Source organism: Setaria italica, chromosome IX (assembly GCF_000263155.2).
Source record: "Setaria italica strain Yugu1 chromosome IX, Setaria_italica_v2.0, whole genome shotgun sequence".
NCBI lineage: Eukaryota > Viridiplantae > Streptophyta > Magnoliopsida > Poales > Poaceae > Setaria > Setaria italica.
In genome coordinates, this window is record NC_028458.1 from 11,101,097 (window position 1) to 11,116,391 (window position 15,295).

At 45.7% G+C, this 15,295-nt stretch overlaps 2 protein-coding genes across 2 annotated transcripts; both read right to left on the reverse strand.

Moving 5' to 3' along the window:
* Positions 1-4,296: 4,296 nt before the first annotated feature.
* LOC101777015 (type IV inositol polyphosphate 5-phosphatase 11) lies at positions 4,297-6,631 on the reverse strand. The gene is made up of 8 exons (XM_004982338.4): positions 6,356-6,631; positions 6,131-6,281; positions 5,917-6,047; positions 5,750-5,826; positions 5,487-5,612; positions 4,991-5,178; positions 4,778-4,915; positions 4,297-4,675 (listed from the first exon to the last, which is right to left on the reverse strand). Exons 1-8 carry the CDS (start codon positions 6,388-6,390, stop codon positions 4,517-4,519), a joined length of 1,005 nt encoding a protein of 334 aa, XP_004982395.1. The 5' UTR covers positions 6,391-6,631; the 3' UTR covers positions 4,297-4,516.
* A 4,890-nt stretch (positions 6,632-11,521) lies between these two features.
* On the reverse strand, positions 11,522-15,107 carry LOC101786599 (probable E3 ubiquitin-protein ligase ARI2). The gene is made up of 4 exons (XM_004986310.1): positions 14,964-15,107; positions 13,531-13,563; positions 12,286-13,067; positions 11,522-12,191 (listed from the first exon to the last, which is right to left on the reverse strand). The coding sequence occupies exons 1-4, from the start codon at positions 15,105-15,107 to the stop codon at positions 11,522-11,524; spliced, it is 1,629 nt and encodes a 542-aa protein (XP_004986367.1).
* Between the last annotated feature and the right edge of the window lie 188 nt (positions 15,108-15,295).

Here is a 15,295-nt window from a genome sequence, read left to right on the forward strand (position 1 = left end):
CACAGCGGCCATCGTGCCCGTGTTGGCCTAGCCTACACCACGGGTTGGGCCTGGGCCGCTGCCTCAGCCCGCGTTCTAGCTCGTCACGGCCTAGCCCATTTGGCCCGTGGACCACCAACGGGTGCACGGCCTGTTTAGGCCTAACAGGCCTGTTTCGGCCCAGCTAAGAGGCCATATAAAATTGACCAAAACCTTACCTCCTTCCCCTTCCCAGCCGCCTTCGGCTTCCTCGCCTCTCGCCTCGGCTTCCTCGCCCCTCACCTCTGGGCTCCAGCTTCCTCGTAGCCTCGCCGGCTCCCCTGCCCCTGGCTCCTCACGCCCTCCGCTGCTTAGGTGTCTCACGCTAGCGCCGTCGTCATCGCCTCATCGTCGCCGCGGTCGAGGAGGTGGTGGCTGGCGCCCTTCGTGCCTCCACCTGCCCCCCGCGCTCCTCCACCGGCGTCGAGCTTTGCTCCTGGGCGGCGGTGGTGGGGAAAAGGAGGAGTGCGGTGGTGGGGAAAAGGAGGAGATGGCGGCGGTGGGGAAAATGAGGAGCGCGGTGATGGAAAAAAGGAGGAGACAGCGGCGGTGGGGAAAAGGAGGAGCGTGGTGGTGGGGAAAAGGAGGAGACGACGGCGGTGGGGAAAAGGAGCAGCGCCACGGTGGGGAAAACAAGGGGACGGAGCCGTGCCGGCTAGCACAGCGAGGCCGTTATGGCCCACCGCGCCAGCGTGCCGGCACAGCCCGCCTAAAAAGGTTGTGGGCCGTGCCTGGGCTCCTGCTTTGGCACATGGGCCGGCACAGCCCGGCACGATTACTGTGCTCACCTGCTTCAACTGTGGTAAGCCCAGCCACAAGTCCTACAACTGCCCCGACAAGAAGACCAACCCGACGCCCACCAAGATACCGGCCCCAGGGGGGAGACCTCCTCAGACTGCCGCTCGGCAGCCTGCTGGCCACGGAAGACTCAACCACCTTACCAAGGAAGAAGCTCGGGATGCCCCTGACGTGGTGATCGGTGAGTTTGTAGTTTGTGGCACTAAAGCTTTGATTTTGTTTGATAATGGAGCAACTGGCTCCTATGTTTCTTCTAAGTTCGTGACCCAACCGTCTCTCCCCATGGTCCTCTGGCCTATACCCATTGTCACAAGCTCTCCCCTAGGTGATATGTGCTGCACCTTGATGTGTAAGGGAGTAGAAATGTGGATGAAGGGACATAAGTTCTTAGGAGACTTGACGGTACTTAAGTCCAACGGTATTGACATCACACTTGGCATGGACTGGATTATCGCACACAAAGGTGTTATCTCTAGTTCACCTCATCTTGTGACCTTGCTACACCCTAATGGAGAAAAGGTTGAGTTTGAGCCCATGAAGTCCCGCGATATTCCGGCTATGTACCGCCTCACTGAGAAGATAGTGGCATATGTTCCTGTGGTTTGCGAGTACCCCGACATATTCCTAGAGGAGTTGCTGGGTTTACCTCCGGACCATGATGTAGGGTTTGTGATTAACCTTGTAGCTAACCTAAAGCTAGCCTATAGCTAGCAGGATGCCACGTCAGCACGAGGGACCCACTGACCGTTGGCTTGTTGACCGAGTCAACGCTAAAATCATCAGGGCACACTGATGACGTCAGCAAGATGTGTGGCACGCTCTGGTGCTGCCACGTGTCACGCCTATGATTTTCTTATTTTCGCGAATTATTTTAAAAAACCAGAAATCGATTTCAACTTCAAAAATTCATAACTGAATCATCTTAACTCCAAAAATTATGAAACTAGATTCATAATTTTTCTAAAATCATGAAGAACACGGTAGACTAGTCCTTGTTCTTGTTTGGGTCTTCTATGGATCTATTTTGGTTTTTATTTGCAAATAGACCCTCGGTAATTATGTTAATTACGCAATTAGGAGCTACCGAAGACTCGGAGCTGAACCCGGAGCCGTAGCCGTTCGAGGACCACTATGAGGAGGAAGACTACTCAAGTTCATGCCAATTCAATTTCAATAGCCATTAGGCATTGCTAATTAGAATGCTAGCGTTTTATTTCTTCGCATATTGATGATGAACCTTGCATAGCCTATTTTATGCCTTGAATCGTTGAGTGACCTACTACCATACTACTTATATATGCTATGTGCGATGCTTGCATGTCTATGTGATATTGTGATTAGGATTCTTGGCGTGAGTGGGGTTAAAACTGGCAGGAGAAGGTGTTTTTGGGATATTTGATGGGGGTGAGCTTTACACAACCCAATCTTTGGGTTGGGGGCTCGGGGTTCGTTCTCGGACGTTCCCTGTTTGGTACTTGTTGCGAGTACATGGTTGAGGAGCATAGGAGTTGGTGGTGATACCTGTTATGGGTACCGTTGCAGTCCTCGTTGTCGAGTTGCCTTGCGGAAGTTAGGAGCCCGCCTCGATCTGAAATCGAGTGGGTCGCCATGCTTCACGGGAATATGTTAAACATGCATGCCACTCGCCGAATTATGGGTTTAGGCCTGGGTCGAGACTGGCAAGTGCCATACTATACCTGTCGTAGGATAGAGTATCAGTGTAGGGGGGAGAGGTGTGGACCTATAGCCTCCTGATTTGCTTTTGCCCCTGATTGGCCCCGGCAGGAGTGCTTCACAGTTCCGGGGTAGTCTACTGCGGGGGATCGCATCCGAGCCCGGTTGCAGGATGGTATCGTAACTCCCAGGTTCTTCGCTCGGTAGGGTGATGTTCTATCGATCGACGGACCATTTGGGCTCACTCCGAGATGGGTCCAGGTGTACACGCTCGAAAGAGTTAAAACTATACGTATAGCCACGTCCTCGGTCATGGACAATCTTGTGACATCACGACTCTCCATTATTTTGGAATATCTGTACCTCCCCCATAGTGATACTTGTGTGTGATGTGAGCCACAATTGCAGACGGGAAGAGGGGAAGTTGCTCCCTTTCCCTTTAGGATCCGGCTGTAGTTGTTGAGAGGCGAAAAGAGGGAGTCTCCACCTCGACCCTAAGATAGGATGTTGGTGAAAGGACCCTGTCGAGGTAGGTGGGCCCGACGTGATTAGAGATTGGGATGATGGTTATGGAGTTTATCTTTGCGCTTGCTGCTGCTTAGGAAACCTGAGCCTATTCCTAACTATTTCTTGACCCTTAGTATTAGGCCACTTAAAAGCTTGCATACGGATGGTGTCATGGACCTATCCCAATCCTTGGGGACAGCTTGTGAGTTTGCAGGTTACGAGTCCGACTTCGACAACAACTTCGATGGATGGTACGATTGAGGGTTAAGTGCTACGCTCAAGGATGCCTGTGGAGATGATCGTGAAGATGAAGGCGCTGTCAGAAGCTAGTTACCGCTGCGTTGGTTTTATTCGTGTCATTTAGCCCAAGGGGCATGTACCAGATCGTACTCTCATATTCTGGGATGTAATAAATAACTTGTACTGTTATCGATGTATGGATGTGATATTGTGCTGAAGTCCTCTATGTGATATCTACTGATACAGGAACTATCATGAGGATACAGGGAGTTGGATTCTCCTCGCGGGAATCCGGTTTGTTTCAAAAGGTACCAAAAGATAGGGATGAATGGGAAATTATCCAAACTTTAGCAGCTATATATCCAAACTATCCCTATCTTTTGGTACCTTTCTTGAATCTCTAAAAATTTAGGTTTTGTCGTAATAACCATCAAGATGAATGGGAAATTATCCAAACTTTAGCAGCTACCAAAGCTTCCTATCTCAACTATTCTTACTTATTTGATAAGTAACTCATGTGCAGGTTATTTCACTAAACCAATTGCTTACTCTCTTTTTTTCCGGGAACCAATTGCTTACTCTGTTTTCAAAATGTAAATATTTTTTGTTTTGTGCTAAGTCAAACTTTTTTAATATTGAACATGTTTAATACAAATATATTAACACCCACAATATCAAATAAGTGCACTATCACGACATTTCATGGTGGATCTAATGAAATTAATTTAATATGGCCAAAGTTAGAGAAATTTAACATAGGAAAAAACTATAATAACCTGCATTTTGAAATGGAGGAAGTACATCATAACTGGAAGGCGTATTGCACCTTAAGTACATGGTGACATTTTCACGCTCATATAACTTTATTGTATTTATCTGCTGATCTAATAAGATATAGCAGCACTAGAACAAAGGATAAGCTTGAACATATAAGCAAAGAAGTCATTTTAAAGCATTTAATAACTTGACTTCACATAAAAGTTTGTTAACTTCTTTATTAATTTCATTTCTTTTCTTTTTTTGAAAATAAATTTCATTTCATTTATAGGAGATGGCCCATATTAACATCATAGCATGGCAACATGCCATGTGATTGGAGAATAGCACTGCAGTAATCACCAGTTCACCACCCTTCTGTATACACATTTTTTTTGCAGGGACGAAAAGGAAAATAACATCAACAGGTTTAGTTTACATCACATTAAACATCTCTACAGCCTTATGAGAAGAAGTCAATCTTTATAAATGCTACCTCTGCTATGTCAACTAGACAAACTAATCATCCTCGCTGCGCACTGAGGCAAAGATGCGCTTTCACAGGCTTGTGATCGGAGCTCCTAACACAGTCGAGGGATTCATATGAGCTTAATACTGCATCCAAGCCTGAAGAATGGTCGACCTTGAACAATATCCTGTCTGTCCAAGAAGGCACTCTTACCTGCAGAAGTGAAGATCACAAGCATAACACGTAAGATTTTCAAAAGCTTCGGTTGGTTCAGTCTGCAACTTGGCATCTGGAAGTGATGTTAATTCAAGATACCTTATGACTTGTATCGTAGATGCTACTTCCGACATCGTACTTGTATGTTGGCTTAAACGACAGGGTTCCTTCGTAGTATCCATTGAACACTTCGCCCTTTTCAGCTTCTTGAAGAAGCTGATCTTTGCCTCTTAGCTTCTGAAACAAGACATAAATGTGAGGCACTGCTACGGTCTGAATTCTGAAAACTGGCTAGTGCCAACGAACACTTACACTCTGACGATTCTCCTCAATCATCTTCCTTGCAGGTATCGAGCTTATTCCTTCGAGTCTATAATTGAGATCACCGAGCCACACTGTTATGTCTGCGGATTGGGCATACGGTTTACCGTACTTGGAGAAGAGTGAGCGTGAAATATGCTGGAATTCTGAGTTCCTCTTCTCCACCTTGTGTTCATGAGCTACACTTTAATAATACCATGTCACTTCGTAATGGCGCTTGATTAAAATTGACAGCTATGTCATCCTACATCATAGACTCATAGTATATTTGAATCTGTGTTGATTTTAGTATCAGAATATGAGAAACTGCAAGACTTAGCATCTGAATCCCTGAAAACTCTTCTACAATCATATTTTCATTGTCTGAAGTTGTATAGCACTTGGTCTGATACTCTGATACTTAGAGCATTGTATTAATGTATTGGTATGAATTTTAGTAAACACAAGTGAAATTGACAAAAGCATAAACCTGAAATTGAAAACCAACCTGCAAGATGGCAGACCACAAAAACCATCCGGATCCCACTGAAGTTGATGTACATGGCCACAGCTCCTTTCTTTCTCCCAATCATACCCCCAAAACCTCCAACTGCATGTTTGTCCACCTTCATCTCTGTCCAAAATTAGAAAAGCACGTTTATAAACCTTCACCTCTATTCAGAATTAGGAAACTAGTTTGAAGAAAGAGGAAACATGCAATTGGCATCAAGCAATTTGGGATAAATATGATAAGAAAAGATTTAGAATCACCTCCGATGTACTTCTCCGAACTCTTTGATCCGAAAAGAAGCATCTGAAGAGACTGCATGCTTTTCTGACCTAATAGACTGAAAATTAATGTGCATCAAACAATTTCAGAATACTGCAAAAGGCTATAGTGTGTTCAATAGCACAGACAAGACTGGGGAGTTTCTTACATGTGTGTGTCGGCCATGGTTTCTTGCAGAACTTGCGAAACATCACATTTTGGTGCCTCTTGCAGTCCAACAACTAGCAAATCAAACTTTCTGTTGGATCTTACCAATTTTGTTATATCTTCCACAGACATCTTCACCACCAGAACACACACCAAATCAATGTGATTGGCCAAATCATCATGAAAAAGAAAGCAATCGAGTTACAAGTATATACCTTGCCATTCATGTTCCATGTGATGATACACACACAGAGCACAGAGTTGGTGGTGAATTCACAACCTTTCTGAATTGGAATTGTCTTTATGCCATCGTGAGTCCCATCCTCATCAGTAGAAACCAGGCTGTTATTCTGTAGCTGGCTTCTCCTGTAATGTTACAAGTATCAAGAAGTGCAAGAGAATCATACGAAAAGCAACTTTTAGAAGTTCAGATAAAATACCATGTTGGAAGAGTAAGGCTGCTGCAGTTTCCCATATCGACGTACTGAATCCTTGTTTCTGATCATCTAACGTGGAGAGAACAACAAAGGAACCCTTTTTATACAACTATACTCTGAAACTTCAAAGGTTCCAGCCACAGAGAGAATCAATTGGGTTTGGATATGGATACTCTTAGCGTCCAAATTTCTTTGAGCAATTTATTTGGATCTTCCATGTGCTCTTGAAAATTTCAACACACATTACGAAATAGCGACAAGTGGAATACCGAAGAACCAACCATTTGGGCCAGCTGGATTTGATAGTTAGGTACTGCATATCTTTGATGTGACAATGAGACCTCATTTGTCTTCCCATCATTAGCAGGCGGCTACAGCGGTCCGTGTATTAGGGGAAATGTTGAAAGGGACTCCACGCAGGAATGGAACCACCCAAGTTGCTATCAATAGTTTGGACACTTGGTGATAAGGCAAACATTTTCTCAGCAAGTAACCATGGTGGCCATGGATTTTTAATGGAGAAAGTGTGTTCCGGAACACGCTGGACCTTCCTGAAATTTCACAACTCCACCAAAATTCCATCGCTAGCTGTACAAGCTGAATTGTAGGCATCTGCAGGAAAAAGATCAGTATTACAAGCAACATCGTCCATGAAAGTTATCCATCGATGTCTTGCTAATGAACATTATGAATTTGACTCGATTTTAGCAGGATTTCAGTTAATTTTGGTAATGCAAGAGTTGATCAAGATTTCTAGGACTTGAGAAGGCCTTGGCCCTTGGCAGTTGCAACTAGCTATCTATCAGCAGCCCATCAACTGAAAAGAAGGTCTTGATAGCAACATGTATCCATGCTCATCAAAAGTAAGCATCAGAACCATCCGGTCCCTTGTTGGATCATGTGCCGATCAAATGGTCAGTGGACGTGCTGGAATCAACAGTTCCTTGCGGGATGAGGTTTTCCAATCAAACGAGCAGCCGCTGCTGCAATTTTCTGATGGGGCTGGCCGTTGCCAAACTTTCTTGCTGCAAGAGAAGCAAAGTGGTGTTCTTGGGTAGTTGGGTTGACGACGCATCAACAGAAGACGTATTGAGAGTGGCAGGATGGCATATCAGGCACGTGATTGCAACTGGAAAACCACCAGCCCCAGTGCCCAACTCCATCCTCTCGAATCTGCACGCGGCCGACATCACCTTACTTGAAACTACACCCAAAATTGCAGCCATTCTCAGTTGAAAACTAAGCAAATCTGCACGGTCAACTCTCGTACGCGACGAGAGCGTCTACGTGATGACCGACGAAAACCGTTGGCGGAGACGTATACGTACGGTACGACACCATCGACGACCGGAACAGGCCGCCCCGTCGCGCTTCATCGGTCACGTTCTCTGTTCGCGAGTCGCCGCCGATCCGGCCGGACCAAGCGACGTCGATTGGCCTAAGCACGCCACGCCTCGCTAGCTCCAGTCCCGTGACCTCGAGCTCCGAAACAAACGTGGTAGGATGGCAACAGCTGAGTTTGGGGCAACATGGCAACTCCCGGTGAAATATGACTAGATCATACAGCCACGCAAAACAGAATACAGGTCTCGGAAAACACCAAAGCTAACAGCTACGTGTACCGTCCCTGACTTTCACGAACACACAAAAGAGTTTAAGCAAGCACTGTGGTCATTGGATCCATGTTTTCTGTGGTACATAGAAACTCAATGCTGGGCATAACTTTGCAGAGACGACCGCCTCATTCCAGTAGCACCTAACAGCAATAGCAAAACACGTTAGTTAGACACGTACTTCAAAAGAGAATATTTCTGAATCAAGAAAAAGGCTATAAATCATGCAAAAATCGGTATATGTGGACACAGGGCAATCATAAATCATCGTGAACACTGCAATTATAAAGCTCACCAGATGCACCAATTTTTTCAGAACCAAGAATGTAAAAACACGAGCCTGCAGTTTATTATTCCTAAATCTGTGTATTAGCAACTAGCCATTAATGTCACCACAAAGAATTTTCTCCAAGGTTATCCACAAATATTGCCAGTGATTAGCACACAAGGAAGTTGAAATTGCAGGTTGTTCATGTAACCAGTTGGGAGACCTAAATCATAATAAATGGTCTATTCATTTCAATATAGTAACATAACAGATATGGCCTCAGGCTTTTTATAAAGAATATGCCCTTTCTACAACTTAAACAGATTTTATCCGGGTAAAAGTATATCAACGACAATGAGATCTAGACAAACCTAGAAAACGCATTCCAGTTGTTACCATTATAACAAATGACCTGGTTACCAGAAAAGGCAAGATTGAACAAAAGTGTATAGGATAGCTGGCAACTAAGCAGAATGTTTCACTCTATGCTGCTATGCATCATTAGGACATGTTCAACAAATTCTAGCACTATTCCCAAAAAAAAACAATTCTAGCACTAACAGTAAATTATAAATGAGTCCCTCGGCAAATATCTTTACAACCATTGCAGAGATGATAGACCACACTTGCATGGCAATATCAAAACTACATCGGATGCATCATACCATTTCCATTAGCAGATACGGAACAATAGCAGTGCATGTGCATATGGATGACTCAGGTTAGGACACACTGACAAAGCGTGATAGTTGGCCAATTGCAAAACTGAAATGTAGAATTTATAACGTCCATGAAACTGTTACAAGCAACAAATAACCAGGGGCTAACACTATCCAACACTAATCCATCCACATATCAATAATTCTGAGGCTCAGGATTCCGAATGTCACACAAAAACAACAAAATCATAAATATGACTACCATTGTGCACATCAATCAATCGCCCTACATGTGCGAGACATTGACACAGCATGAGAACAGAGAATCGGCCATTAAGGTGAAATGAATTCAACATATAAACAACATTGAAAGTGTTTGCTCATTCAAAAGATCAACCCTCCTTTGGGAGCAGCACAGTCTATCCCTCAACTGCAAATTCCCATGATGTGAATGTGATTATGTTTACAAATCCCTAGGGTAATCAGTATTACTGGTCCGTCCCAGGAGAACAAATGTGAAGCAGAAACATTTAAATTTGACTACTTGGTTTTAAAACTCTCAATCAATGAACAGTTATTCCGGGTAAGAACAGACTAAATTTAGCCTTTAGAATTAGCACTTTATTTTGAAAACTGGAATAGAACAGGCAAGAATCTGTCCCTATAACAGAAAACTGGAAAAAGATACCAACCATGGTTCAGGATTTTTCACAAATATCAAAATATGTAATTCGAAACCCTGTTTGTGGTAGAAAAGAACATTTACTTTCTATTCCTAAATTTAGTGGTGCTTGTTTAGTTTCTTTCCCCAATCCAATCTAGTGTTCTCAAAGTTCTAATAATAAGCGTACACACAAAAAAGAATATCTCAAAAAACTATGCATGCAAAGATCCTAGTGGTTGCTAATAGACAGATAATCCATCTGGTGAACTGACAGGTAACTGCTATTCACCCTAATAATCCGAACTGCAATCATCCTAGTCAACCCTCACCCATTTTGCTAGTTTCTAGAAATCAGTTTAAACTAGAAATCCATTCACCCTTTTTGCAAGTCTATAGAAATCTCGGAATTCAAACTAGGATGAGAAGCGCCAAGTTGATTTATCCAAGATGAATCTAACCAAGTCCACATCTATAAAACTGAACACAAACCGACCGCGATTCATACACGCGAACAGACAGAACAAAACCACGCTATTGTCAAGTCAACTATTCGAAATCGCAGAGATGCATCTATCACGACCGTCGGCGCCCATTCAACAGAGGGATCAAACGCCCGCAAAGCAACCGGACATACCAAACCCTGGAGAGGAGAGCAGCAGGGTCCGGGGGCTCACCTTTGGGGGGCGGGGGCGGTATGGGGACGGGCGACCCTACAGCTCGAGCTTGAGCTCCTGGACGTCGCCGTCGCGGGTGAGGAAGTGGAGGATGTAGGGGGCGGCACGGATGACGGCGACGCAGGAGGCCATGACGATGAGGTGCGACCGCAGCTGCTTGTACGCCGCCTCCTTGCTCGGGCGCCGCGGAATCTGGCCTAGGAACATCTTGATTCGCTTCTCTTCTCCGAATCCGGTGCGCGGCGACGGGCGGCGAGCTCTGGAGGCGGCGAGGCTTAAACCCTAGCGATCCGATGCGATTGGTTCTGTGACGGTGGGTGGAGGAGGGGTCGGGTCCTTTTACCCGCAGGTCCCTGGAGAACTGCAGATTTCTGGAGTATAGTGGGCCTCCGGCCCAGTTGGGTTGACCACGGGCTTGATGTTCGCCGTAAAATTGGCCCAAGGCTTCTAGACAAAATGGCACGGGGCTTTCTAGATAGAACAACAGAAAAAAAGAACAACAGTCAAACGAGATTCTGAGAAGTGCAGAGGAATTTAGGAGTGCGATGAAACTTGAGGGCACGAAAAAAGTTTCTCAAACCCCTAGATCTACTTAAAAATGTTAGTACAATAGTTACGTTTTGACAAGATCGGTTTCGACTTGTGGAACTTCGGTTAGCAATAACTTTCAAAATGTGTTGCTGGAAACATGAAAATCATACATGTATATGCATTCAAAATTATCTTATATTCCAAATTTATAAAGGGATCATAAATATCATAATACTTACTTTAGACCATGCTATGTTCAATATTTCAAGCACTTTTTAGCAGATGGCCACGGCAGAAAACGACCGTTTTAAGACCCTAAACCATGTGTAATTTCTATGGAACAATCATTAGATTTCACGTTCAATATTTCAAGCACTTTACTCGCATGCTCTTAAAATCCATTTGAATTTCTTACAGGTTGTAAAGCTCTATTCCTTACTCTATCTCAAGCTTTACTCACATGCTCTCAAATAAAACTACTAGTTGAATAATTAGCCAAATAGGTTGGGTGTTTTCCGATTGGAATTATGGGCCCACCACCGAAACTGTATCCTTTCGATCCACTATCTGATGGCTCAGTTTGGTTTAGCATTGGGAAAATGTCACAATTACACTGGAAATAGCGTTGCCCATTTGAGAACATTCTAAATGAAACAAATTATCGTCTACAACTGTTCATACAGTGTTCCACATCTGGAACTCCCAGGTAGGCTTCCAGTACCAGTAGGGCAGCCAGGCCGGCCAACAGGGCGGCTCGCCGTCAAGCCGGCAGCTCTTTGGCCTTGCTGGGGCCGCCAGGCTGGTACGACGCGATGGACATGGGCTCCACGAGCATCGGCAGCAGCTCGTCCTGGATGCAGCTGTACATCTTCCTGCAGTGCGTCTCGACGACCTTGACGAGGTTGACGGCGTCCTGCCTCGCCTGCATGATCTCCTCTTCCGGCAGCTCAATCATGTCCCTTCCCAGCAGCTCAGACAGCCGCTCGACGTTGCCCTCCACCTGCTGCTGGTAGTCCTCGAACAGATTCTGCCTCTGCGCCATGGTCAGGCTCCCGGGCTCCAGCGGTCTAGTCCGCGTCTCCTCGCCGTCAAACATGTAGAAGGCAAACACGTACGACTGCGTCAGCACCTGGCGGCACAGCAGCAGGCTCCGGTGCGCGTTGGCCAGCCATGACGCGTCCTTGATCAAGATGCTGTCGTGCGCCTCCAGCTTCTTCGCGCTCTCCGCGACGGCCGGCCCTAACTTCTCGCGTTCCGCCTTGCACGACACGCCGTGGTTCTGGAACCGATTGTAGTAGTGCTCGTACCGCCGCAGCTGCCGCTTGGCGTTGTCCACCACCTTCTTCTCCTTCTCCTCAAAGCGGTTGCAGCTGTGCCCAGCGATGCTGGTCCAAGTGTGAGCAGCCCCGGTGGCACCACCGCACAGCCAGCTGCATGCGTGCGTAAGCCGTAAGGAAGACAAATACAAAGTTAGTATAGCTTCAGCGGCAGAAGGAGATGACAATAATGGAGGCTTTATATTACCAGAAATACTGGCCGCACTTGCAGGTGATTAGGTTGCAGCCTTCTTCCTTGATGATGGGCTTGAAGCACTTGGGGCAGTTCTTGGTGTTGACGAGCATCCACTTGACGTTCTCCGCCTCGCTGCGGCGCTTGGCCTCCCAGCGCTCCCACATCACGCATGGGCACGGCGAGTGCGTGGTCGCAGCGCACCGGAAGCAGAAGCTGATGCCACAGGGGCACTCCACCTCGCACAGTGGCTCCGCATCAGCGGCGGCCAGACGGATCGCGCGGCCACAGTGCGGGACGCTGGGGCACCACTTCACGGCACTGTTGTCATCCACGTATGACTGGAGGAGGAAGTCGCGGAGCCGCTCGGCTGCAGCATGGTCTCTTTGGCTGAGGAGGCGCAGAACCACATCCTCGTCACAGATGGCAGGGCACTTCACCTCCATGCACCGGATCTGCTTCTTGCCGCTGTCAAGGGCGGCAACAAAGTACCCGGTCCAGCAGTCGTTGCAGAAGAAATGCCCGCAGTCCATGGCCGAGGTGGCACGTGGGGAGAAGTCCTCGAAACACACCATGCAGGTCACCTTCTTTCGTGAGGGTGTCTTGGAGCCAGCTGATGAAACCACCCTGTTGTTCTCCTGCAACACGACGCCTGCCTCCATGAGCATACGGTCCTGTCCTTTCCTATCCAGGTGGTCGTTGAGGCGATCGGTGTTCCACCGGTAGTGGATGAGGAGAGCACGCGCGTGGTGCTGCTTTATGTTGAACACGCCCATCACCATGGAGAGGTCTTGCTGCTGCAGACAGATCGAGTGGACAAGGAAGAGTGTAATTAGCTAGTCTCTATATTACAGTTGTGGATAAAATCTGATCACTGAATTGAAATACAGGATTCTAGTAACACAGGAACAGAAAATCATGATTAAAATGACTTACTAACACCTCGAATCCTATGGAATAATAGGGATACAGATATAAGGCTCAAGATATTTTTTTAGAAAACAACTAGAAGTCCTTCAGGATTCATATGGAACGAGCCATTCCAAGGAATTTCATAGAAATTCAAGTGGTTTAAGCCTCCAAAGGGCTCCATATGAATTTTCCGATTAGAATTTTAATCCTACAAAATTCCTCCATTTTGCCTTTTCTCCAAAGGAAGCTAAAAAGATGAAACACATGCAGGAGGAGATACATTTTACTTTAACTACTAAAGCAGAAATAATAAGCAGTTAACTGGCAAGAAAAATGCAGTCACATTACCTGTGCCACTGAAAGGGACTCCTTTTTAATGGCCTGCAACAAGAGGACCAAAAGTGGTTTAGTAATCTTTTCAAAGTAGCATTGTAGCAATAGTAGCTGAGGTAGCAACACAAATAAATGTTCTAATAGCAACCGAGATTGTGATTCTGTTAAGTTGTACAGGTCACGGGCTCAAGTTTGAAGCATTCTATTAAATGACATTTATTTTTATGAATTCCCCTTTTTTCCTTAACATATATAGAGTCCAGCCAAATTAAAACATGTAAAACAATCTACTCAAATATATTTTTATCACCAGACTACAAGTATAAATCTTGAAGCATGTGAAAATTTTATGTGCATCCATTGTGAGAGATGCCTTCTTTTAGGTATTGTGAGAGATGCCTCAAGTTCATTACTTTGAACAAAATTGTTAGTCTTTTGTGCCCAAGATCAAAATTCTTGTGGTGAAATTAAATTATCAGCAAATTTAGTGGAATATTGTTTTCAATTACCAGTGATTAAATTAATATATAGTTAATATTGTTAATGCTCAATGCAAAAATATCACAAACAAAAAATAAGGCTCCTGCTACGTTTGCAAACTTTTTGAAAGGTAGCAGTGTGATTACATAGCCTATTATGCAAGTTCCAATTTGTGTTTTAAACTTTATTTTAGAGAACATGCTTAGCACATATTTCATTTAGAGAAGAAGGAAAGTACCGTAATGTACAAACAAGAGGAGGGCCTCAAAGAAAGAAAAATAACAAAAACCCAGCAGGGCAGTGTTTTGAAGGCGACAATGCGACCTTGGAAACCTGTGCATACCTTATCGCCTAGGCGATGAAGCGGACCATCGCCAAGGCAAGATGGGTCCATCTAAACGGATAGGCGACGCTTTTAAAACACTGCAGCATGGTCACTCAAAAGGGAAGATAAAAAGGAAAAAGGGCCTAACAAAAACTCCTCTAACGAAGGCCGGCTCGGCGAGGTCGAAGAAGCGATCTCCTGAGCAAGAGCGACCGGTTTGAGCGTTGATCTGTTGAAAACCCGATTGTTCCTCTCCTTCCACAACATCCAAGCTACCAAGATGATCAAAGAGTCCAAGCCGAGCCTTTCAAGTGGATCGAAGCAAACCAAGTAGTTGTACTACGTTGTTATATCTTTCAGGAAAGAAAAAAAAATTCGGTATTAAGTTGGGATTAAGCACAAGCAAAGCCCAGCTGACAGGAGTTATCGATATCTCAAAGCATGAAAAATAACGCATGATTAACCTCGAAGGGGAATTTTTTATACTAAAATATGAACGACCTAAATCAAGGACGTCAGATTCGATCGAAATCTAGGTCTTCTTGGGGGTCGATAGATTCAGTTTAAGATTTATCCTTGCCATAATCAATCGAGACCACGACGGACTAGGTGTTCGCTCTCCGTCGCCCGCCATATTGCTCACCGTAAACTCCAGTGGAAGCTCCGGCGGCGCGGAGTCCTCCACCTGGGGCTGCCACTCATCGTCGTTGTCGTCCCCCTCCATCGCCTCGTCCTCCTCGTCGTCGTAGGCGTCGTCGACATCGTAGAAGTCTTCGTCGCTGTCCATGGCCGGCGGGCGATCCGGGAGCTGGATCGATCGCCGGCGGCGCGGCGCGGCGCGGCGCGGCGAGTCGATCGAGGGAGGCGGCGGCGAGTTTGTTTGGTACGCTTTGCGAGTAGTCTGCTGGCAGGGTTTAAAGCCGCGCGTCGTCGAAACTGGTAAGACGTGTTACGTGATCACGTCTGGTCACACTG